Raw genomic sequence first — 24,870 nt, 5'->3', positions numbered from 1 at the left:
ACCATTTAGGAAAACTGTTTTCCGAACTGGCTGTACCATTAAGAGGTTTTCTTTAGGGTAACGAAGCAGATCTTTCAAATGGGTTTGTTTTTCCTTTGTGACTCTTCCTAAAGTCAAATATTCTGCTTCTTTCCAAGCCTAGCTCCGGCTCAGTCAGAAAGCCAAGCAGTGGGAGTCATGAATTAATTCCTCAAATAGTTCTCATTTTCACACCCTTAACTCACAGTGAGTCCACATTAAAACCAAACAACCTTGAAAGCTCAGAAGGACAAGGTTATGAAATGGCTCAGAAGACCCTGGGCAAGTCATGTCAGTCATTGAGGACCTCAGCATCTCCATTTGTCCCTGAAGGATTAGACCTGGATGATCTCTCCTGTCCATTAACGACAACTCTGGAATGTATGTGAACCCAGAACAATCCTTTGATGGGCTTTGAGGTACATCTTAATTCATACTGTCTGGGTGCGGAGGTAAAGAGTTTCTCGACCATGCAAATGCCAGCACAGGTAAGGAACCAGGAATTCTAACCGTGAGCCCTGAAACCAGAGAAAGAGGGAGCTAACAATGAAAGAATGACCATTGTCTTCCTAGGGCAGGTTGAACAAAGGGACATGCTGACCTTATTATAGAAAACTGGCCTTATATTCTTAGTGGACATTAATTAACATGTCTCCTGTATGTCATGCTCTTTGGAGCTGATTTCTGAAAAATCTTTATCTTCCATCTAGAAGCAATAGTATATATCACTCAGTGGCACATTTTCGTTTTAGTAACCGTATTATTTTCCTAGGGCTGTTGTAACAAAGTACCAAACACTGGGTGGCTTAAAACAACAGAAATGTATTGTTTCAAGGTTCTGGAAGCTAGAAGTCTGAGATCAAGATGGAGGCAAGAGCCAGGCTCTCTCTGACAGCTCTGGGGTAAAACCCTCTCTTGTCTCATCTAGCTTCTGGTGTATGCTGGCAATTGTTGGCCTTCCTGGGCTTCTAGAAGCATCGATTTAGTCCCATGGCCTCTTCTCCCATTGTGTTTTCAAATAGTCTTCTTTTTTTGGGTGTCTGTCTCTTTCCTCCTTTTTATAAGGACACCAGTCACATTGGGTTAGAGACCACCCTAATGACCTTATTTTAACTTGATTACCTCTTTGTAGACCCTACTTCCAAATAAGGTCACATTCTGAGAAGCTGGGGTTAGGACGTCCATCTATTTTTGGGGGGGGGGAGTGCGAGAACACAATTCAACCTATAATAGTAACATTTTTTTTAAAAAATTGGGTTTGCAATAAGGTATCTATCACCAAATGCACATCTAACTGTGTTTATGCTATAAAAGGAAAAGAAGAAAGTGTTTTCCTTCTTCAACGCTTGACATCTGAGCTCTGTGGCACTTGGGCACAAAGGAAGATCATAACAATCTTGAACCCTTGGCTCTCGGTCCCATGTGGTTTGAGATTCTGACATCCAGCAGTTATTTAAATAATAGCTTTCAGTTTGGGGGAAAAATCTATTCAGTGCTTGGAATATGATACTGTAAATTATTTAGAATGTTTTATCCTGTGGAGAACTGCCTAGGACTAAAGTCGGGGGAGAGGATGGGACATTGGGAAAGGTTTTTTAAAAAGTTGGGACACAAGAATGTGGTGCCATAATCACAGGACAGGGTTAACCGATAAGATTACTTGAATTTCCACAGCTCAGAGAAGAAAGAGATAAGTTGGGCTGGCAACCGAAAGAGCCGATTATCACTTAGGGAGAAAGAAGGAGGGGAGTGGGGCTGTGTCTGCTCGCCAGACCAACCTTTGGCTGGCTCGCTGAGAAGACCAGCCTCCAGCAGCACCGAGAGAACTCAGATGAGCTCCTCACGGCAAATTTTCAGAAGACCTTTTTCCTTCCCTTCTTCCCTGTCCAATCCCCTCTGGGGTGGTTTTGGGCACCTGCCCGTGGCTTCCAGAGATTCCATCCTATCTCATCTGTGGCCCGTCCTCCTCGCCCTGTTAAATGCCCTTTTCTGGACTGACAGCCCTATGGAGGAGCCCACCTTTCCCATCCCATTTCCCACCCCCCCCCGATTTCCTTCTTCCATGGGGTCCATTGGAACTTCCTGCCGGTGTACGCAGAGTGACTAAGAGTTTAAGCTGGTCTCGGACACTCCCCGCCTCACACAATGCACTGCAGCCTGAATTCCCTTCATGTCACCTGCTCCCTAGCTCTTCTCCCTCTTCACACAGCTCTGGGTTTCAGAAAGTCTCACAGAGAGGGTCCACGCTCCTTTCCTCCACGGCCTCTTCTAGATTACCGTGTTTGCCAATGCTTCACCTCTTCATATCATCTCTTCTCCAACGTCCTTCATTTCCTCTATGGTTCCACATGCCACGGCTGGCAGGATACCTTCCTTCCCCGGTTGGCTGCCAAACACACCAGACTCAAGAGACCCACAGAGTGAAGTGCCCTGACTTCCCTGGTTGTACCAGCGAAACCATTAGTCTACAAGTCTCTGGAGGCTAAAATTCTGCTGGTTATCTTTGATTCCTTCCTCTCCCCCATGGCAGCACCTACCTGGAAATTTCTGTGAGCCTCATATGAGAAAAGGCATGCAAACCCTTTAGCACACGGGGCCTGACACAGAGCGAAGGCTCCACAATGTAAGCTATTATTTGTAAATATCTTATTGCCCTCAGTGAATTCCTAAGTAGCCAGTCCCCAGAACTCCCTCTTCATGTCTTTCCAAACCATCCATCCCACATCCCTGTTTTCCATTCCCACTGCCACCTCCTTTATCACAGCCCCCTTACCTCCCATCTGGACCAGAGATAGAAACTCCACGCCAGTCTCCTCGTCTCCGACCTCCTCTCCCACTTCCTAATCTATCTGGGATAGAAGATCCAGGTAGGGCTGATGAAAAGCTAACTTCAATGACATCATTCAGTTGCTCAGAAAAGTCAATGCTCCCCCGTGGGCAGGTTCCCTCCTTCCTGCCAGTCCCACACTGCAGTTTCAGCCTTGTCTCCTATAGCCACACTCCAGCCAGACCAGATGGGAAATCTCTGCAAAGTCTCCCGCCTCTCCCATGACCATTCCTCTGTGGATACCATTCTCTCAGTCTGGAAAGTCCCCATTGTCCACAAATCAAAAATCCTTCTTATCCTCCTAAGCCCCCCTGGCTCTGTGAAACCACTTTTTGGGTTTCCGGCTTTTCCTTCTTTGAGCCCCCACTGCCCCTGCATCATCTCCAGCTCACAGACCTATTTTCCCCACAGGACCTCATCCAGCGCTTCGTAAGTAGAAGGCGCTCAATAAATGTTTGTTGACTCAAACTGAACCCCTTTCTCCCTTTAAGGGGAGAGACACCTCTCTGTTGTTTGGGGTCTATTCTCCGACCAGGGAGAGATCAGGCATGGGATTACTTTGGTCCAATCCTCCCACTGTCCAACACCTCCAATACCCCATCTAGCCTCTTCTCAGTATATTTTAATGTGGACACTTCCTCATTCTGCCTTTTTGCCTTTCTAATTTCAAACAACTCTAGCTTACCTACCCCCAAAGCACTACCTGTCCCGGCCTTTGTCCTAATTTCCCCCCAATTTCACTGCTCTCTTAAACAGACTGGTGCTCACGGACTAAAACCCTGAAGTGACTCACTCTTCTTCAAGGTCTGATCTGTATCAGGGAACCCGAGCGCCGCAGTTAAAAGTGTCATGAAATGGACTGGTAAGTAGCTAGAAGCAGAATGCTGTGTACACACAAATGACATTGCATGGCAGGATGCAGTTTGCAAGTTCAAGCAAGAATTGTTTATTTAAAATGCATAAGCTTACCGCAGCTTTACTGAGGAGATAACACACTTAACAGTCACTGGTGGAGAACTGCATAAGAGAATGGGTATTTTACGTGGATCTAAGTGGGTCTTTTGAAGTATTTTTTGATTCTTTTCATTAGGCAAGATGAAGCCATCTTTAAGGCCATGTCGCTGGCATAAAAAGATGCACGTGACATGCCAGCAACTACAGTATAATGCATTTATTTTGTGTGAGCACAGCAAAACACTTGGGAACATGGTTTATTTTGCAGAAAGACTAAATTAACCCTTCAATTGTCGTCCCATGCCACAGAACTGCCAATCCCGTCATACTGTTGCCTTGGCTTCTGATCATTACTTCCTCAGCCTGTCTGTGTCTTCAGGATACAGTAAGTAAAGAGAGGAAGATCAAGTGGGAACAAGAATGCCTTCTGTATGCTCGATCCTGTGAGGTGGGTGTCCCCACTCAGGCCTTACAGAGGAAGAACGGTCGCATCCAGCCTGAATCATGGGAACCAGGAACTTCTCTGATCCCGGGCGTGCGCCATCTCCCACTGTAACTAAACCGCACGCACATCCTTATGCCATTTTTGTATTTGTCCAGGGCAGACCACTTTGTACCTGTCTGCTTATCAACACCCTCCTCCCCACCCGGTCTTAGTAAAGAGAGGCCTGGCCCCTCCCGTTTTGTTGGATGCTGATGGAGGTCAGCCAGAGTTTTCCCTCCACGTTCGTTCACGTGGTTTCCTCTCACTTTAAGAAGAAAGAAAAATTGGGCTGGACTGCCAGAACTTGGGAGAGGGCAGCATGGCAGACTGGGATTGTCCACCAGTGGACCCATGCGGTTGTTGCCTCTGATCCCAGTGTTGCCACTGTTCAGCTGATGGGCCTTGGCAAATTATGTGGTCCTCTGCATGTCGGCTTTCTTCCCTATAAAATGGGGATGATGTCCCTCTCATGGGGTGGCTTGGCACAGGGTAGGTACTTAACCAATGTCAGCCCCCCTCCCCCAAATTCTATTCATAGTAAGGAGAAATCCAGACATTGGAGCATGAGGAAGTATTCCTTATATCCCTCTACCTTTGCCCTTTTCTTACACCCAAGCCAAACCTCAAAAAAAGGTCTTCTCCCTGTCTCCCCTCCACCTACCTCCTCACCCGCTCAGGCCTGTTGTCACTGCCAGAGCTCATGGAAAGCACAGGAATCTCAAGGGAAACCAGTCTTCCTCCTCTCCAGCTGGGTGGAGACTCAGCGGCTCATCCCTGTGGACTGAAAGGCAGAGGACCTAATTGGAGTTACCTCTCTGGGGAGCAGGAGGGGCAGAGAGGAGGTGTTTTTCCAGGGTCTTCTTCCTAGACCCTTTCGCCACATTGCCCCCACCCAGGCAGGCTCAAGGTGGTGACTCTGGCGCTCGCTAACTCTCTGAGGAAACACCCAGGTCAAGGTGCGAGCCTGTCACAAGGCAGCTGGAGGAAGGGAGGGGACTGACTAGGTGGTATGCTGTCATACTCTCCGTGACAAGAGTTTTTAGCCCGGAGACTATCTCGAACTCAGTCTATCTCTGTGAGTGAGTCACTAACGGGAAACTGTAAACACAGGTGTAATATTGGCCCGCGGAGGACCGGGATGTCGGTCCGAGCGAGGTGGAAGACCAGCTCTCTCCAGTCCAACCCTTCATTCTATATCCATAAAACTAAAGTTCCCGGGGGTGAAGCAATTTGCCTGACGCTCAGTCCCAGGATTGAGCGGGACCTGGAATCCGCCGTCGGGATTCCCAGTCCGGCTCCCTCGCGCCCCACGCTCCTCCCCCGCCACCGTAATGGACAATATCGGTGCCCACGCAGCTTTGGCGACCGGCTTGGCTCCCGACCTCACTATTTCACTCCCGACCTCTCGCTTTCTCGCTCCCCCGCCCCAGCTCTCGGGCTTTACACGCCCCGGGGTCTCGCAGAGCCGTCTGGACGAAGGGAGGCAGGACACCTATCATACCTCTATAGACATTGTGGTCAGAGGAAGCCTGCGAGCACCGATCACCGCCCCTGGGGCGGGGGCAGGTGCGGGCTCGGCTCGCGGGTCGGAAGGCGCCCAGTCCCGGGCGAGGGGCGGGGCCTCCCCGCCGCGAGAGGCCGGGCGGGTGGGCGAGGGAGGGGAGGGGCGGGGCGGGGAGAGTTTGGAGCGCTCGGGGCGGGAGAGCCGCAGCCCGCCGGCAGGCAGCCGGAGGCGCGCGGGCCTGGGCGGGGGGACGGGGGGGGCGGGGTCGCGGGGCGGCGGCGGCGGCGGCGGCGGCGGCGGGGACTGCGGAGGTGCGGCGGGGGCCTGGGCGCGCGGCGTAACCGGAGGCGGAGGGGGAGGAGCCGCGCTCGCAGCTGCCACCCGGCCTCCCGGCCCCGGCAGAGGACACCCGCCCGCCGCCGGGCACGCACCGCGCGCACTCACTCTCCAAACAATGCTCCGAGGCGCCCGGCGGGGTGGCTGGCGGCTAGGCGGCCGACGGCGAGGCTGGGGGAGCGCGGCCCCGAGGTGAGCCCGCGCGACGCTTTCTCCAAACCCAGTCCCTTTTTGTCTTGGCGAACGTGGCCGCGGAGGGGAGCTCCGGGGGAGCGCCGCGGTCGCCGAGAGGGCGACCCCCCTGTCGGCGTCCCCCGTGGTGACAGGCGGCCACTGGCGGAGGGTGGAGCGTCCGGACCGCGTGCGCCCGGGGTTGTGCTCCAGGGTGGAGGCGCTGAGCCGGGAGCACACGGGAGCCGGAGGGGTGTTTTCGATTCCTTTGGAGAATCGCGCTTTTTTAAAACGGGGGAAACTTTCCTTCGAGTTCGGGGAGGGGAAACCGATTGTTCAGCTGGGCTTTCTGGGCTTGCTGTTCTGTTTGGGGCAGGAGACTGAAGCGCTTTGCGAGTTGCTAATGGGGAAGACTTCATTCCTGCGGCAGGAGTACTGTCAAAGGAGCAGAGAGGGAGAGGCCCGCCGGGCTACTGGGACCGGGATCCGGGGGGCGAGATGGTTTGGGGCCCCAGGGTGGCCGCCTCCTGTGTTGCCCCGAGTTAGATGGCAGCCTCTGAGCTCCCAGAGGGAACAAGATGATGCCTTTCTCGAGCCCTGGCTGAGCCCTCCGAAAGGCGTACTGTGGACACGTTCTTAACCTTTGCTTGTGCTGCTTGTGTCCCCAGCCGGACAGACGGACACACACACACACACACACACACACACACTGAGAAAATAGAACCTCTCCACCTGTCCACTTTCAGGTCCTGTAAATGGGAATGGAGGCAGGGCCGGCTAAATGTGTTTATTTTTCTCAGGTAAAGCTCAGCCAGCGAGGGCATGGCTTTGCAGAGCTGTAAAGGGAAGCCCAAAGGTCTACGGGCCAGGAGTTTTGCAATGAGATCAGGGCAGAGTCAGGTTCCACGGACCTTATTGATCACTGGCCCAAATTATGGTAGCGGCGTTTTTTCCTTTTTCAGAGGGAAATTTGACAGGAAGCCCTGGGGAATTCTGCAGCTACTTTGTTATCAGGGGATCCTGTGGAATTCGGCTATCCTCCTTACAGGTTTAGGCTGTAGGAGGTCTAACCCATGAAAATCACATTCCTACTGCTGAGATTAGATTACATTGCATTGGAGAAGGAAAAAATAAAATGAAAAGTTGGGCGAATATCATGACACCCTCTGGGTGTGTGTGTGTTGGGCGGGTGTTGGGGAGGTGTGTTGAGGTTGTCACTTTGTTCTTTCTGCCTGGGCAACCCCTACCAGTGGAGTATTGAAATCCAGACATTTTCCATATGTACTTTTCTTTTTCAGTGTTGCATTAATTTAATTTATATATATATATAAAACAATGCATACATATATATTTATTTATTAGATGAGTGTTTTCTGGGATTCCATCCCTTCAGGGTAAGGCATTAACAACCTTTGATGCAAGTGTGAGGGGCATTTTGAGCCAAAAGGTTTAGTTTTTTGTTGTTGTTGTTGTTCAAAAGGTTTAGTTTTATGGATCTGGCCACCATTCTTCAGATTCTTTTTAAATGGGATGGGAGTGTGTCTGACAACTTCAGTCTTGCAAATTGTAGCCACAATTCTAGTGAAGTTTGCAGAGGCAAAGCTATTTTTCATGACTTGAATCAGAAAGAATGCTGGGATCTTTTTCTAATCTTACACTGCTGCCTCCCACTGAAATGGGGGAATTTGCATAATTCTGGGGGCTGCCTCCCCTCTGAGGTAAAGGATGTGGGCAGGAAGGTACCATTCCCAGGCTGTGGAGAGTTGGCACTGGTAGGCGAAGCACTGTTGCTGCTTTGTGTGTGCCACTTGAGTTTTTCACCATCTCTCACTGAAAACAAATAGGAGATAATTCCAGGCATAGAGCTCTCTAGACAGAACTGGAAAAGCATCTTTTCTGGCTTGACGTGGTGGTAAATTCTGTTTGCTGTGACTGAGAAACCAGTTTTAACAGGGTGCAGTGAGTCAATGATGGTGGAAGGATAGCGCTTCATTCTGTTCTCTTATTCAAAGCCTTCCCCTAAAAACTTTTGCCCCTCTGAACCATCGTGTGGAGAGCTGTGCCTGCGTCAGAGAATTTCAGAGCTGGGCATGGGAGCAGAGAGAGTGTGCGTAAGCTGGTGAGGGTTCTGGAGGAGGCTTCCCATACCTCAGTCATCCAGAGCCGACCCAAAGTCCTGGGGCTGTTGTGGGCCATTGGGGACAAAGAATGGGGAGCTCTGGCACCAAGCAGACATGACAAGTTTGTGCTCTCGGTTGCCTGTTGGGGGAGGCAATGAAGGGTGGCCACCCCAGACTGCCTCTTTGTCTGTGGTAGCCGTGAGGAAGTGGTTGGACACCCACCTCCACAGAGAGCTCAGCCTTATAAGGAGCTGCAGGAACGTGAAAGGCCCACACAGAACGGGTTTCTGAGTTTTCTTTCCCCGTCCCATCAAGGGAGCTTGGGAGCCTTTGCCTGCAGTAAAGGGGAGCCTCTCTTTCCAACAGCTCTCTAGGAAAGGACCAACTCCCCACCTTGGGGCAGGGATGTGGACACCTGCTTTCTGAATACCAGTGTGCTTCTTCCACTCCCCCTCCCCCCCAAATTTAGCAGCAGAGCCTAAAGCTCTCTGTGGCTCAGGACTGTGGGAGGAAGAAAAATCCTTGCTATCCTCCTCTGCTTGTTGAAGCTTAGTGACCTCTTCTGGGGAACTTGGTGAGGCATGAACCTGCTACTTGGGTGTATTTAGGGGAGGAGAAGAACCTAACCCACAATCATCTTAAAGAGAGGGATGCATAAAGCCCCTACCGACAGTTGCGGAAAGACAAACACTTGTCTTTTTCTCAAGAGTGTTTATTTAGCTTCAGGATGCAGTGGCTTCACGGTGAACTTTGGAGCGAGAGGAGGTAAATTTAGCTCCGGTGCTTGTTGAATAAGCACCCCTGTCTGTGAGTGTGGGACACCGGAAAGAGAGCACTCGCCACAAAGATGCTGGAATGGGCTCCTGGCTCACTCCACCCGGTTAGCCCTGTTGATAGTTTAGAGGGCATCAGCCGCAAAGCAAGTTCTCACTGGAGGAGAGTGGAGAGCAAACCCCAGGGCAAAGCTCCCTTTTTGATGAGAATCTGATCGCCTGAGGTTTGTAGAGATGATTTTCTCATGAACATTTTCCTTATGAGGAGGTCAGTTCATTTAAATGAGGAAAGAAGAACGAGGAGCAGCAAACAGGTGATGGGCAGCCACTCTGTATAATGAATGACGTGATGAGTTGAGGGGCTGCCAGCACAGTTGGCCTTGCCTTCTACAACCACCAAACTCCCTGTGTCTGTTGGACAGGTCTTAGTTATGTCATTGCCATTGTTTCTCCATCTCTAAAATGGGGATAACAGCTACCTGCCGGGGTGTTATTCAGGCTAATTGGTTCATATCTGCAACCCTTTGAGTTCATCTTCAACAGGTGAATTTAGTAGGTTCTCTGGGCAAACTCTCTGCTCCCTATTGGACTGTCAGAGGCAACTCTTGCAACAAGCAGACTGCCTTACCCCCAGGGCTATCGTAGGGAAAATAATTGCGTGATGATCTCTTCCCTTTGTTGTATTTTACCCAGCCACCCTTAGACCAGAGGGTTGTGGTAACAAGGCATTTCTCTTTCTGTTTCCCTCCTTGGCCTACAGCCTTGGCTCTGGTGACCTGACTGAGCATCCGGTTGAATGGTCTATGAAGGAAGGGGAGGAGGGTGGATTCTCAAGATGCCAGACCTCCTGACACAGTTCCCCTGAGGGGCAGGCTGGCCCCACACCTCTCCCCTTTCTCATCCATCGAGTGTCCCCCTGGCCAGAAGTATGGCTTCTAGCGCTGGGCTCAGGGCCCAGGCCTACCTGCCCGCTCACACAGTCCTTGGTGAAAAGTTGTGGCTTGTCCTCTGGAAACCACCATTTTTTATTTGCTCTACTACTTTGTAGTTCTTGTCCCAAGCTCTAGATCCCTTCAGCCCTGGGGACTGAAATGCCTACTCTGCTTGGTACTCCCGTCACAGAGTTGTGTTTAGTTTTCACAGCTTCTGATAAGGCCGCACCACCGGAGAGTGACTTAAGAGCCTTAAGACAAATAGGTGAGGGCCTCCGAATGTATGGAATGCTAATCTCTACCTTTTTCTTCTTCTTTCCTCCTTCCCCCACCTACTACTCCCCCTTGAAATACTCAGCCTCTCGCTGGTAATGCGGCCATCCTCAGGTCGGGCAGCTCTCTGATGGGCCCAGTGTTCTGCTGTCCCGGGAAGCCGCTCTGCGACCCGCATCTGCCTCCCAGAAGACCACGCCGGAGAGCCGAGCGCAAGATGAACCAGCACGCCGTGGGCTCAAGATGCACCAGACCGTCCGACTGAACCCCGAGAGCCCGAAGATGTCTGCGTGCAGTGACTTTGTGGAGCACATCTGGAAGCCTGGGTCCTGCAAGAACTGCTTCTGCTTGAGGAGTGACCACCAGCTGGCGCCCGGCCACCTGCCCCCTCCGCCTCGCCTGCCCCCCAGGCCTGACAACTGCCGCCTGGAAGATGAAGGTGTGAACGGTTCGCCCTACTCCAAGCCCACCATCGCCGTGAAGCCCACCATGATGAGCCCCGACGCCTCCGATGTGTGGACAGAGGCGAACCTGAGCGCCGACGTCTCGCAGGTGAGGCTGACTAACCCCGGTGGTATTTTTACAGGGGCTGCTCTTTGTTGTAACACTGGGTGGCTGGCCGGCAGCCAGGGAGGGCTGTTAGAGCATGGCTCCCCCGGGACAGCCTCCCATCAGCCTGCCCCACGACTGCTCCTTCCTGACTCCTGCCCTTCTTTCCTATCTGCCCTCCCTTCCATCTGTCCCTTCAGGCTGAGAACCATCAGTCCAGTCCCTCCAGTGGCATCAGAGATTGTCTTAATTATATATCTGGAGGCACGCAAAAATGCAGCTTTTTTTTTTTTAAAAAGGTTTTTAAAGTTTTCTCATCGATCGTTTAAAATGCACACACGAGTAGCAATGATTGCATAACAAATGCCGTGTCCACAGATCAACGCACGACCCCGTCTTGCTTCCTTTTTGCCCCCAGCCCCCCCTCCCCCCCCGTGATTTTAAAGCAAACCCCAGACGCCGTGTTATTTCCGCCCATGTCTTTAAAAAAGTAAAGTCTTCCTAAAAAAGAGAACCACGATGTCATGATCCCACTTAACGTGTTAGCAATAATTTCTTCATATCCAGTTCCCAGCCGGGGTTCATGTTTCCAATGGTGAAGCTTGGATTTTAGCAGCTTTGGCCTGGGATCACCGGAGACAGTTAGATCCCTACAGATGAGACTGTCCCGCTCATTGCACAGGTCCCCCTTACAAAGGTATCGTTATTTGGAGGGCACGTAGAGCCTGCTGCCTCTGGACGGGGGCTAGGAAGCTGGAAGTCTAGGACATCTAAGAACTGCTTAGGACTTGTTTGACCCTTTTGCCTCTTCTAGTTTTCCTAAACCGTCATGTTGAGTGAATCAGGAAGGCTGTTTGAGCCTATGTGAAATCAGAGGTCAGTTTTAAATTAGAGGAGGCTTCACTGAGGAGAGGCATTTCCTGTGGTTCCGCTTAGCTCCATGTTCTTCTGGAACTGCTCCATTGGTCATAAGCTGGTTACACCTATGCAACAGGCTGTGCTCAGTACCTTCGGTCTTTACAGACATGAGCTAGGGACTCCCTCAGCTCGGAATCATCTTGGAAAGGAGGCAAATGCTGGCCCAACTTTGAGGCTGCTTCTAAAAGTTTTGGGGTAGGGGGAGATTCTTGAAGGGAAGGACAAGGGGACCATGACTTCAGTGATGGGAATGACCAGTCCACATCTTTTTTTTTTTTTTGACCAGTCCACATCTTAAGATTTTACTGATTTTAGAGAGAGAGAGAGAGAGAGAGAGAGTGTGTGCACCAGTGGGGGGAAGGGGCAGAGGAAGAAAGAGAAGACTCTGTGCTTAGCATGGAGCCCAATATGGGGCTTGATCTCAAGAAATCAAGAATTGGATGCTTAACCAACTGAGCCACCCAGGCGTCCCATGACCAACCCACATCTTTGTCTCGGGGCTCAACTAGTCCAGCCACTTCTGCAGGCTCGGGCTGAGGTCACTGCCTGTAACTTGGAGAGGGAGTAGCTCTTTGGTACAGTTCAGGGAGCGCCAAGGGAGCTGGGGACCCAGCTCAGAAACCACCCCCCGCTCTCCTGCCCCAGCACCCACCCGAGCTGTTTTAAAAAGCCCCATGAGTTTGGTTTCTTCAGGATTGTACTGTGACATGGTTATCAAGACAACTAACAAACATAAAACAAAAATGCATCCAAACTCAACACTCTGTTTTCAAAGCTCTTAGGAGAATTTATCTCATTGGGCCATTTTGAGGGAGAAGGCAGAATATTCTTTTTTTAGATGTTTGGGTTTTTTTCCTCCCCCCCTCCCCCCGCCCCCACCTCACAGACCTTAAGCCAGCCAGACCCCGGGTGGGAAACGCAGCTCAGTGTCTGGGAAGACCGCTGGCTCTGGGGGGAGGCGGGGTCCCAGCAATGAAGAGAGTCTGTGGGGAGATCAGAAGGTAGGCGTGCTGCAGGGCTCCCTCCCTGCAGCATGGAAGACCGTTGACAATGTCGTGGCACTCTCCTCTCACGGTTTCTCTCTTCCTTTTTTCTCTGACAAGGTCTAATGTAAGTCTTTTAACCTTGGGGCTGTGTAGGTCATCTGGAGACGAGCCCCCGGCAAGCTCCCCCTCCCGAAGCAGGACGACGTGCCGCTAGTTTACCTGGGCAGCTTCCGTGGTGCCCAGAAGCCGGCCGGGCCCTCTGCCTCCACAGATGGCCTCGCTCGCTGCCCCCCGGCCTATGCCGTGGTGGGCCTGCACAGCCTAGAGGCCCGGGGGCAGCGGAACACTGCCTTCCACCCAGTGAGTTTCTCCAGTGAGAAGGTTGGGCGAGAAGATAAACCCATGTTTCCCTACCAAGAGCTGACCTCCGCTCAGGAGAGCTTCCGCCAGAAGGTAGCTGCCTTTGCTGGCATGACGTCCGGTTGTCACAAGGGCCCCGGGCCCTGCCCCTCTCCACAGCCCCTGCGGGAGTCCCTGCCTTCGGAGGACGACAGCGATCAGAGGTGCTCACCTTCGGGGGACAGCGAAGGGGGAGAATATTGCTCCATCCTGGACTGTTGCCCCGGGAGCCCTGTTGCCACGGCCACCTCACAGGCTGAGAGTTCTCGGGGCAGACCTGGCAGAGGGGACCGCTCACCACTGTGCTGGGAGCAGGGGGTGTGTGGGGGCCCCCCTGAGGAGGAGAAGCAGGTTCTGAGCTTCCCGAGGGAGTGCTGTAGCCAGGGCCCGGCCGAGAACCCGCCCCGCCTGGGTCCCAAGAAGCTGTCCCTTACCTCAGAGGCCGCCAGTTCTTCGGATGGCCTCTCCTGTGGGAGTGCCAGCAGTGGGGCCAGCAGCCCCTTCACCCCCCATCTTGAGAGTGATTACTGCTCCCTCGTGAAGGAGCCTGTGCCAGGGAAGCAGCAGGACTCAGGCTGCCACGTGCTGACCTCTAACAAGCGCCTTGGACTGACAGGGGAGCCCCAGCCTCCAGCCCACCCCAGGGAGGCGGTACAGCCTGAACCCATCTATGCTGAGAGCACCAAGAGGAAGAAGGCAGTTCCAGCACCTTCCAAGCCACAGGCCACAGCAGAACAGGCCGCAGCTGCTCGGGGCCAGGGCCAGGTACGGACAGCTAACGCCCGGGCTCAGAAGGCAGCGTCTGGCTGGGGCCGGGACAGGGAAGGCCCAGATATGGCTCCCCAGGTGGCAGCCACCATCACAGTCCTGGCAGCCCATCCAGAAGAGGACCACCGGACAATCTACCTGAGCAGCCCCGACTCCGCCGTGGGGGTCCAGTGGCCACACGGGCCTGTGAGCCAGGACTCTGAGGCAGGTGAAGAGGAGGCTTCAGCTGGGCAGGGGCCGAGCTCCAGAGAAAGCCACCGTCCCGACGCGAGTGAGAACACGCCCAAGGGGAAGCCTGCCATTCCCCCCAAGCTGTCCAAGAGTAGCCCCGGAGGGTCCCCGGTGTCACCCTCTGCCTCCCCACTGTCTGACCTCAGCGAGGGGAGCTCCGCTGGTGGTACGGGGCCCCAGACTTCCTCCAGGGGCCCCAATGACTCTGCTTCTTCCTGCCGGGCGAACAGCGTCGCCGCCAGTGACTCTGTCCGGTGCCACCCCCCAGCTGCCACCGCCTCAGCCTTGGACCAGAGGCGGCCCCGGTACCAGACGGGGGCCTGGAGCCGTCAGTGCCGGATAGAGGAAGAGGAGGAGGTGGAACAGGAGTTGTTGAGTCAAAGCTGGGGAAGAGAGATGGAAAACAGCACCGCAGACCCCTCCAACTCCTCCGCCTGGCACTGTCTCCGCCCCACCGACGGCTGCTCTGGGCAAAGCAGCAAAGTTGGGACCGGGATGAGCAAATCTGCCTCTTTTGCCTTTGAGTTCCCCAAGGACAGAAGTGGGGTTGAGGCATTCTCACCTCCGCCGCCGCCTCCGAAGTCGCGGTGAGTATGATGGTCTGTGTGTAACTCGGGGCCCTTCCAGAAACCTTTGCTGTTGCCCTCTACCGAAAGCCCTCAGGCCCAAGCCCTGAGTCCTGCGCTCTGGGCACCAGCGTCTGCCCAAAGGCCCTTGTGCCTTTATGTAAGTTCTGGGTTGTTCGTGTTCGTGCTCAGCAAATAAGCCCACAAGCGGTGCCCTGCCCGGGATTGGCTTTTTGAAGTGACTCTTTCCAAGAAGCACTGCCAAGCTGTTCCTCTCTCCTGGTGCTCAGAGTTGTTGAAGCTGGTACTCTTTTCCTCCCTGTCTCTCTGAAGTCTACCTAGCAGGCTTTTTTGGGCAAACGCTGAGATTCGCCATTTATTTAGACACGCAAAAGAAGGCCAGGGAAGGCTGTGCTGCGGCATTTGGAGAGGCAAAGAGACGGGGAGGCCCACGGGCACCGCCAAATGTGTGCTCCAGAAACAGTTAGGCCTTGGAGCCAAGAGCAGGGTAGTAGGAGGCTCTGCACGTGGTTAGTAACCTTCAGTTGTGGGTTTTTACCGGGGGGGGGGGGGGTGTAGAAAGGAGTTCATTTTAGCGTATGCTGAAATCAACAGCTTTCTCCATTGCTTCACTGCTGTCTCCTGCCAGTTTAAAGTACCTTTCAAAGGCCCAAGAAAAACAAGTGCCTTTTTAAAGGTATTGCGTTGTGCCTGGAATTTAAATTCTGGGGGGTGGGGGGAGAAATTTCTCTCCCGTTCCAGCAAAGTGGATTCCTATCAGGGAAAGGAGAAACCTGCTGTGTGTTTTGTTTTTGTTTTTGTTTTTTAAGTGACAGCCTTTCCAACAGACTTTTTCTAGTTGTGTCGTTTCCAGGGATTCTGTTTTAGCTCATGTGCCTCCGGGCTGTTGTCAGAAGCAGGAGCTGACCCCAGAGACATGCAGCTGTGACACTTGACTTTGAACATCAAGGCATCTCAGGCTGTGATGCTCTCTAACATGGGCTTTTTCCGTGACCACTGCTTTGTTCTGGTATTGCACTGGCCACCTGCCATGTGGCGTAGACATCCTCCAGATCCTCAGGTGATTTGCAGACTCCTTTTGGCTACAGTTTTTAACTTCCCAAGTGAATGAGGGATCCAGCAGCTAAGAATAGCTCCCATTTATATGGCGCTCACTATGGGCCCGTTGTGGATCTAAGGGAATTCGACCTATTAATTCATTTGATCCTCAGAACAGCCCCAGGAGGTAGGAATTACCATCCCCAATTTACAGAAGACAAAACGGAGATAGGAGGAGCTGAAGTCACCTGCCAAGGTCACATAGTTTTATCTGGCCGACTCTGCTCCTAAACACATAGGGCACTTCAGCAGGTGGTATAGGAAGTGAACAAGGCATGAGAGTAAAACTTGGGCATTGGCTCTATTCTGCTTCAGGCCTGGGTAGATTAGTGGGAAGCATGGGCTTTGAACTTGATCAGAAAATCAAGTTTATACTGCATCTGTTTTAGCTATGGGCTAAGTGATCTTGAGGAAGCCACTTACCATGACTGAGTCTCCCTAAAACTGGGTGGGAATAACAATGCTTTTATAACACCCTGTTGTTGAAAGACTCAAGTGAGAGGAACAGACTGCAGTAGAGGGGTTAATTATTATGCAGGCAAGGGCCCCCTGGAGCTATTGTCTGTACAGGGACACCTGCACCCTATGGGAACCTCCTGGACCACTCCTAGGCCTACCACCTGAACACTGCCTAGTTCCTTGGGGAAGAAACTAAACCTTTCTCATGGAAGAATTAAGGGCTTGGAGGAACCCCAGTCACCACAGCAACCTGACTCAGGTAGGGTTTGCATTAGCGTCTGGGTTGAGATCAGAGTTTTTTGGCCCAGTTTGTTATGATAAAACCATTGGATTATATATATAGCTCAAACCAGGTGGGAACCTCAGAGGTTCTGGGTTCCAACTCTTAAAAACAAACAAACAAAAAACCAAGCAAACCAAAAAAGGTCTTATTTTCAGGACTTTTGGGGAAAAAAATCTGGGAAATAAAATTAGCTTAAGGGAACCCAGAAAAGAGCAAAGAGCACCTAGCACTATTTAAAATAAAACAAACTCATATATATTTTCATTTGGGGAAGATGTTTTAAGCATTACTGACATCTCTTGAATCATCACATCTGCCCCGTGAGGAGATGAGGGTGGGCTTGGGACCATAAGCTGACCTTTAATTTTGGAACTCAGTACTTACTGAATCCCCCTGAGGAAGGTGCCAGAAACCCACAGCCTTCGAATCCAGCAGGCCAGGGTGATGGCAAATTGGACTATTCATGGGAATGCAGCCCACAGTTGATCCAGGACCAGTACCAGTACCACACTGGTAACTATGGCAGGCTGATGTCAATTTTCCAAGATGGAAAATATTAGAAGGTCTTTGAATGACATTGAAGATTAACTCAGTTTCTTTGCACGGCCCATCTGTGTGTCCTATTTCAAAGAATCAGCCTCACCCGCAAACAAAAATAGCGACTCTCATGACGCGTATTAGGTACACTCAACGGTCTGGAGAAAGGGGTTGTGTCATGCAGGACAGTGTTACTTTTCACTTACATGCACTTAAATCCTTCTGCTTTCTTGGGCTCTTAGGGGAGAACAAAGAATCATTTTCTGGTTTGCCTAATGGGCCTGCTTTACAAAACTGACTGTGGCTTGGAGTTAAAAAAAAAAAAATGATGTTGAGAATGACGTGGCTTTCCTATGGTGTTGTTTTGGATATTTGGCAGTAGCTTCTCTGTCTGAGATACTGTCCTCTGTAAGCTCCCATTAGGGTTCTGGAGAAGACTTCTGCTGTAATGCCATGAAGGACAGAGGCTCTCAATGCCCATTTCATACCCTTCAGAGGTGTTTAAGCGCACCCAGTGTACCTCCTGGCAGATGAGGCACGGTCTGGGGCCACCAAGGATCCGCCTACACGTTTGGGCTCACCAGCTTAGACTGACGGACCTCACCGAGTCTCTGGGTCAATTTAGTGCCCCAACTTAGGGCAGAGTTCGGAGGTGAGGGTTGACAAGTCCTGCTGGCTAGGAGGCTAAAACCTACAGGGAAACAAGTGTGGACTTCTTAGTTTCAATGTCACGTTCAAGACTTAAAGGCAGTTTCTTGAGAGCGGCAGTGCCTGGGGAAATAATTAAGATGCAGAAGAATCAAATTTATTTCTGCCTTTTATTTCATTGCAGATGCAAACCCTTTTTTAAAAGACTTCGGCTTTTGAATGACAAGGTCGGTTGAGGGAGACTCCTCTGATTAGTGTGGACAGGAATTTCACAGAAAAACCCCAAATTAGGATGAGAGGCCTGAACTCAGAGGCGGAGTGAGAGCACTCAGGTGATAAGAACTAAGACCGTTTTGTATGGTTTCAGTGGCCAAAGGTCTGGCCCCAGGTGAGGCTAACCAAAAGAGAAGAGTTTCCCCAAGAAAGTGAGAGAGTTTTACTTTTGAAGTCGTCACTCATGCTCATCGTAATTTTAACCCACTACTTAGTTCCATTCTCCCGATCCTCTGCAGGGATTCTGGGGAGCAGAGACTGCGTCTCTCTTTGGGCTCTTGCTCATTCTTGATTCCCCGCTCACCCTCCCCCGTCACTTCTTGGCAGACAGGTGCTGACAGGGTCACAGGTGGAGCTGTTCTGTCCACAGAAGTGGCCACTGGGCCGTTGGAATCAAGATCAAAATGACTTCATTATGTGGTCTCTTGGTAACATGGTCTCTCAGCATGAGCCCCAAGGATGGGAGTAGAATGATCGGGATTGCTATTTATCTCCAGACTCCATATCCGACCTGAGTAAAGCTCCGGACGCTTTATTCTTGAGGCATTTTCTGCTACAGTGGATTCTGGTAGAATGGTAATTTACTAGGAAATCCTATAGTCTTGATGTGTAATGGGGCTTTTCTGTGTGGCATTTTGAAAATCACAGTTTGTATTAGAAAGCACTCTATGTGCTTTGAGAATCTTCTCTATGTTTAGCCTCTTTGACAAAGCTGAAATAAGTTGGCTGTTGGTCAGATCGATCCAGGGAAGAATGAACACTGGGGATACTTCAGGCAGAGAGATTGCTCCCGCATGTACACACAGAGTTTGGCAAACAGAACAAAGCACATCAGCAATGCACGTTTATATTCTGCTCCCTGCCAGGGGCAAATTAACAGTTGGCCTCTTCCCCTGAGTTTGTGGATAGAACCTGAAAACACTGGACAGCGAATGATGCTGTCTGGACCAGGGAGAATTAAAATTGATTTCTATGTTTCTAGTCTGTAATTTAAAAAAAAATCACTGAGTTGAACAGTAGTCTATATCAAATATGTTGGATCTTCTCTCCATTTTGGAGCATACATCCACGGCGAAGGCTAGGGATTAGATTTTCTTTCTGTAATTCATCAAGCAGGCACTTTGCCTGCTTTCCATTATGCTCTGTATAAGGTGCTAAAACGTCAGTGACTGGGTTCTGCCCCTTAAGGCCCCTGAGGGTTGAGTGGGTATAAATTAAATCAGCAGATGTGTCGTATGACCACCGTGGGCTCTCCCCCTGTTTTGATTCCCTTTGATGAGATTGGTGATCATAGCAACTGGATTCTCAGCACATTCTCATTCTGTTGGGTAACACAGAGGTAAGTTCGGCTCGGTGTCCAGGAGGAACGCCAGGAATGGTCCTTCCTTGAAGTGTCTTGTGACCTGATTCAAGACCAAGGTTAGTGTAGGTATATAGATAACCATTTATTTTTAGAAAGGCAGGGTGGGGTGGGGAGGCAGATGCTCCTTGAAGGTCAAGAGCACGCTTAGCCATCTGTAATAACACAGTATCCTGTTTGGTGCCTGGTACGTAATAGATGATCAAGAAATACTTGTTGAATTGTAGGCAGAGACCATGCTCGGCTTATCTCACTTTCTCCAAAAGCACTATGCTTTGCACATCAGGAAATGTTGAGAAAGGAACAAGTAGCTTTAAATTCTTGTATCCAAGTATCTTTCTGAAACCCAGGTTTCTGGATTGCCCCAGTACTCTGTTTTGGCAGTGAACACAGTATGTCTTGCACCCTGTTAAATTGGATCCATATTTGTATCTCCTCAAGAAATTGTAAATTCCTGGGAGAACAGGAACCATGTTTCATGTATTTTTCTTTGACTTTCCCATAGGCTACCTTAGCATAGTACCTGGGACACAGGAGGTATCAGTAAAGGATTATTTTTTTTTTTAAAGATTTTATTTATTTATTTGACAGAGAGAGACACAGCGAGAGAGGGAACACAAGCAGAGGGAGTGTGAGAGGGAGAGGCAGGCTGCCTGCGGAGCAGGGAGCCCGATGCGGGGCTCGATCCCAGGACCCCGGGATCATGACCTGAGCTGAAGGCAGACGCTTAATGGCTGAGCCACCCAGGCGCCCCTCAGTAAAGGATTATTGAACTAGGCGGGGGATAAAAGCCCAGAGAGAACTACAGATCTTGGCCTGATTTTTCACTGGACATCCCATTATAATTCTGAGCCTAGCCTTGCTCAATAGAACATTATATCACCTTGAGTAAAAGAAGCCGAAGTTAATAATTATTAATGTTTCAGGGTGGGCAAACACCCTATAGGCACAATGTATCCTTTCATGGATTAATTTCTTTCCAGTGGTTATACATTTCAGTTTTGCAGCTGGGCTCATACTCTGCTCTCTCTCTCTCTCTTTTTTTTTTTTTCCCCAAGCTGAGCAGCTGTGTGGAGCCAGCCCTCTCTTGCCACAAGAATGTTCCTTTCAGGTAGTCATCACCTAAGGACCTTTCTCCCCACCAGTGAGTCTCAAGGAATTCTAGGTGTGGTTTCACTTCTCTTGGGAAGAGATTTTTCATGCTTTCTGAGGTGGGTTGAAAAACACAAGTGCGGGCCATTTGCTCGAGCCCCCGTTGTCCATTAAGTGATCAAAGGGACTTTTTCCTAAAATGGCCAGCCTACTTTTTGGGTGTAGAACTCACCAGTTGGTGAGAAATTATCTATGTGTGGTGTGAGTCATTTGTTACTGTGTTAGGATGGTCGATGTGCTCACGAAAGGACTTCCTTTTATCAGGGTGGATAGACCAACTGCAGAGAACACTTGGCGGCCCTTTCTGCAGCTGATAACCTTCAGAGTTTAAGATCGGTCTTCATCCCCTGCACTAGAATTGCTCAGTTTCTTTATATCGACTCTTGGGCACATCCCTAAAACTGTCAGTCGTTAAAGGGTGTTTGTGCTTTTTCCGTACAAGTTGGTAAAACTCCCTGCTTCGATGAGCTTTTGTCTAATGCCTTGGATGGCTTATTCTCTGTGCTTCTCTAACGGGCTGACTCACAGAAGCAACTGTCCTTCACTGGGGGTGGAAAGGGGAACTGACAGCTTTAAGAAGTCCTTCCCTTTTTACTCATCTTACTGTCCAGTACCTGTCACTGTCAGATGATCCCCTGACTTCCTGGTAGTTTGGTTTTTGGCCACTTCGTGCTCATTTATGCTTGTGCTATAAAAACTTAATCTGAAGTCTAAAACCTAGGCAAATAATGGGCGGCGTTACCATGTATGTTCCTGGGTTGTAGAACACCCTTCGGAATGGCTCCTGCTCTTCAGGGAGCTCCATATAGCAGTCAAAATGGATGCAAAAATACACCGACACTGGATAAACACAAGAATAGTTGGGCTAACTGGACATATTAGTAAGTAATATGACCTTGAAGATCAGGAAAAAAGGGAGGAAGTTTTGGAATTTTAAAACTAGTCATAGAGGGGATGTCACTTAAAATAATGCTTATTGATATGTATAGCTCAAAAGGAAGATTTTGTGACAACTTTTTCTTGAACCCTGAGGGCAATTCGGTTGCATTCTCCACACCAGTTCCAATCAATGGGAGTAGCAGCCTGAAGCTCCACGTGGAAAACGGGGAGACCATGTGCCCTCCCTGCGGGAAAGTTCACCATGATTTTTTTTTTTTTTAAAGATTTTATTTATTTATTTATTTGAGAGAGAGAGAATGAGAGATAGAGAGCACGAGAGGGGGGAGGGTCAGAGGGAGAAGCAGACTCCCTGCTGAGCAGGGAGCCTGATGTGGGACTCGATCCCGGGACTCCAGGATCATGACCTGAGCCGAAGGCAGTCGCTTAACCAACTGAGCCACCCAGGCGCCCCTCACCATGATTAATTAGTACTGTCTGCAGGTCATGCCAGCAGAGAGTGTGGACTCGTGTGCCAGATATTTATCAATCTAGGTTTCGAATCTAAAATTTACAGTCTATAATGCAAAATCGTTGATCGTCAGTAACTATTCCCTATACTAATCCAAGGGCTTTATTTTTGTTTGTTTGCTTTTTAAGATTTTATTTATTTATTTGAGAGAGAGCATGAGTGGGGAGGAGAGGGAGAAGCAGATTCTTAACCTGAGCAGGGAGCCCGTTGCGGGACTCGATCCTGGGACTCCAGTATCATGACCTGAGCTGAAGGCAAACGCTCAGTCGACTGAGCCATCCAGGCGCCCAATTCAAGGGTTTTATACCTGGGAGAGGATCTGTGTTCTGTCCAGCCCAGGCCATCCTAAGCAAACTTTGGCAGACTGTGGTCCTCTCTTTGATTATAACCTCAAAGTTCAGACTGTAAGGCCAAACGTTTTGTTTTCTCTTAATGAGTGATTATGAATATCCCATGAATTGTAACCTTTTTGGAGCTCTGTATTTGAGTAAGTAAGAGTTAACCGTTAACGTCTGTTACCCAGTAAATAATGTATGTTCACTTAGCCTTACCCTCTCTGGTTTGTAGCACTGGCTTTCAGTGCTTCCCGATGGGAGAGACGGGGAGTAGGGGCAAGAAATATGTCTCATCTTTTAGAGGGATAGTTTGAAAATGAAAATTCCATATTATAACTATATAAAGATTATAATAAAAGTTTATCATATACATTTAATATGAATATAATATAAGTATATGTTTTCATAATACATAGTACCTATAATTCTTCTGCATCTTCTGGACTGGTGCTGAGCCAGGGTGTCTGTTTCAGAGATGTTCAACTTGGGGACAGAGCATGTCGCCCGAGGAGCAAGTACAAGAAAAGCCAGGGCAAGAATACTCACTGATCTGTCACATTTACTTTGTGACCTCCCTTCAAATCTCTCAAAATGCCTTCCATATCTTCATGTCCTCTCCAAAACTTGAAACAGAAATTGTCTCTACCAGTGAATCCTAAATCCAGCCCCTTGATTCCACTTCTTATCCTACCTTCAGTGCTTGTCCATGCCTCTTATAAAAGCAGAGAAACATAATGAAAGAGACTCTTACAGTTCGGAGTCTGAAGTTTTCTTGGTCTTAACAGTCGTTTAATCACTAAATATTGAGGACTCAGTGTAGGTGGAGCTAAGGTGAGTTATTGAGTAAAATTCAGTATAAGAATACATTATGCCCCTGCAGTCTCCATTCCTCGGTGTTTGCCTCGGAGAAACACTTGGGTCAATAAGGGAACGCATACGATGAAGATCATCACAACAGTGTTCACGGTAGAGGGTAGTTGGTGCAACCCCAGGTATTCGTGTCTAGGAAAACAGAAAAGTAAAATGTCATGAGTATGAAATGAAGTACTTAATAGCAGTCAGACATTATGGACTGGATATATATACAGAAACATGGATGACCCTTAAACTAGCTTTGAGTGAAATAACTAAGAAACAGAACACGATCTGTAACACAATGTAATTCTGTAAATGGAAGACACATAAAGTGACAGCATTTTTTAAAAGATAAATCCAAAGATATATATCCAAGGAAATACCCGCAAGTGGGAAATCGGGAAATGGAGAATTAGTGTAGAGATGGGGATGAAGGGAAAAGCTAAAACAATGCAGATCAGCGTGAAGGTGTATCATTAATCGAGGCAGAAGGTGATCTCACCTCTCTGCACTTGAAGTAAATAAGAACATAAAGAAAGACTGAATCATGGAGAAAGAGGACTTACGTGCAAGAAATAAGAATGGCAACTAAGAGTATCAAGAAAAATGGTGAATGTTTGAAATAGCTGCTTTGGAGAGTTGGGAGGTCAAGTGCAAGGATTGCCAGGGAGCCCCAAGGGCTAGCTCAAGGCAGGAAGCACGTATTAATTGTGGCCCCACGCTGCATGGGTTATTCACTTTCCTAGAGAAGGAGTAGGCTGCCTGGTGCAGGAGTGAGGATAGAAAGTGTTTGAACTTACCTAGTACGATATTGTGATTTATAATAAATAAACCTTTGGTCTCCATCCCTGTTTCTGGCACAGAGCTCCTAAAACCCATGGAGTTTGCTAAGTGATGAATTTCCTAGGAGCCATAAAAGCGTGTTTTATTATGTTAATGAGGTGACTTTTGAACCCACCTAAGGATGGGGGCTGGTTGCCAGGAAATCAGCCCTGTGATTAGAGGGTTGGAACTTTCAGCCCCGCCCCCGCAGCCACTGGGGAGGAGTGAGGGGCTGGAGGTTGAATCAGTCTTCTGTGGCCAGTGCTTTAGTCAGTTTTGTGCCTCTGTAATGAAGCGAACATAAAACCCCCAAAGGATGGCGTTTGGAGAGCTAAGAGGTTGGTGAACCTGGGGAGATGTGCGTGGAGTGGTGTGGTGCACCTTCCAAGGTCATGGAGGTTCTGCGCCCTTTCCCCACACCTTGCCCTGTGCGTCTCTTCCATCTGGCTGCTCCTGGGTTATATTCTGTAAGTGAAATGTTTCCGTGAATTCCGTGAGCTGCTCTAGCAAATGAATCGGACCCAAGGAAGAGGTCATTGGAACCTCCGATCTGATGCTGTCTCCGGGTCCTTAGTGTCAGAATTGAGTTGTAGAGTATGACACACCCAGCCGGTGAGAATTAGTGATGTAGGGAGCCTCCCCCGCCCCGCCCCTCTGTTGCCCACTGCCACGTTGGAATTGGGTGACCAGAACCCTTACCCAGGTTGGGGGAGGTTTCAGCCAGGACTAAAGGAGATGGGAGAGAGCAGCTAACAGAGGGCTGAAGAAGTGACCTGGGAGTGGGAAAGAAACCTCATCCTTTTTGGGCAA

General features: G+C 49.9%; 1 protein-coding gene across 1 annotated transcript in view; it reads left to right on the top strand.

The window, feature by feature from the left end:
* Positions 1–6,135: 6,135 nt before the first annotated feature.
* PRAG1 (PEAK1 related, kinase-activating pseudokinase 1) overlaps positions 6,136–24,870 on the top strand; it is a 50,090-nt gene continuing 31,355 nt past the window's right edge. The window contains exons 1-3 of the mRNA XM_028094137.2: positions 6,136–6,315; positions 10,478–10,944; positions 12,999–14,830. Of these exons, the coding sequence (XP_027949938.1) occupies positions 10,636–10,944; positions 12,999–14,830 (2,141 nt within the window). The 5' untranslated portion in view covers positions 6,136–6,315; positions 10,478–10,635. The remainder of the gene's footprint in view (positions 6,316–10,477; positions 10,945–12,998; positions 14,831–24,870) is intronic.

This window comes from Eumetopias jubatus, unplaced genomic scaffold (assembly GCF_037043125.1).
Source record: "Eumetopias jubatus isolate StellerSeaLion01/CBP00866 unplaced genomic scaffold, mEumJub1_p1.0 scaffold_2, whole genome shotgun sequence".
Lineage (NCBI taxonomy): Eukaryota > Metazoa > Chordata > Mammalia > Carnivora > Otariidae > Eumetopias > Eumetopias jubatus.
The sequence above is the reverse complement of the archived record's forward strand: the minus strand, read 5'-3'. Positions and strand labels throughout refer to the sequence as shown.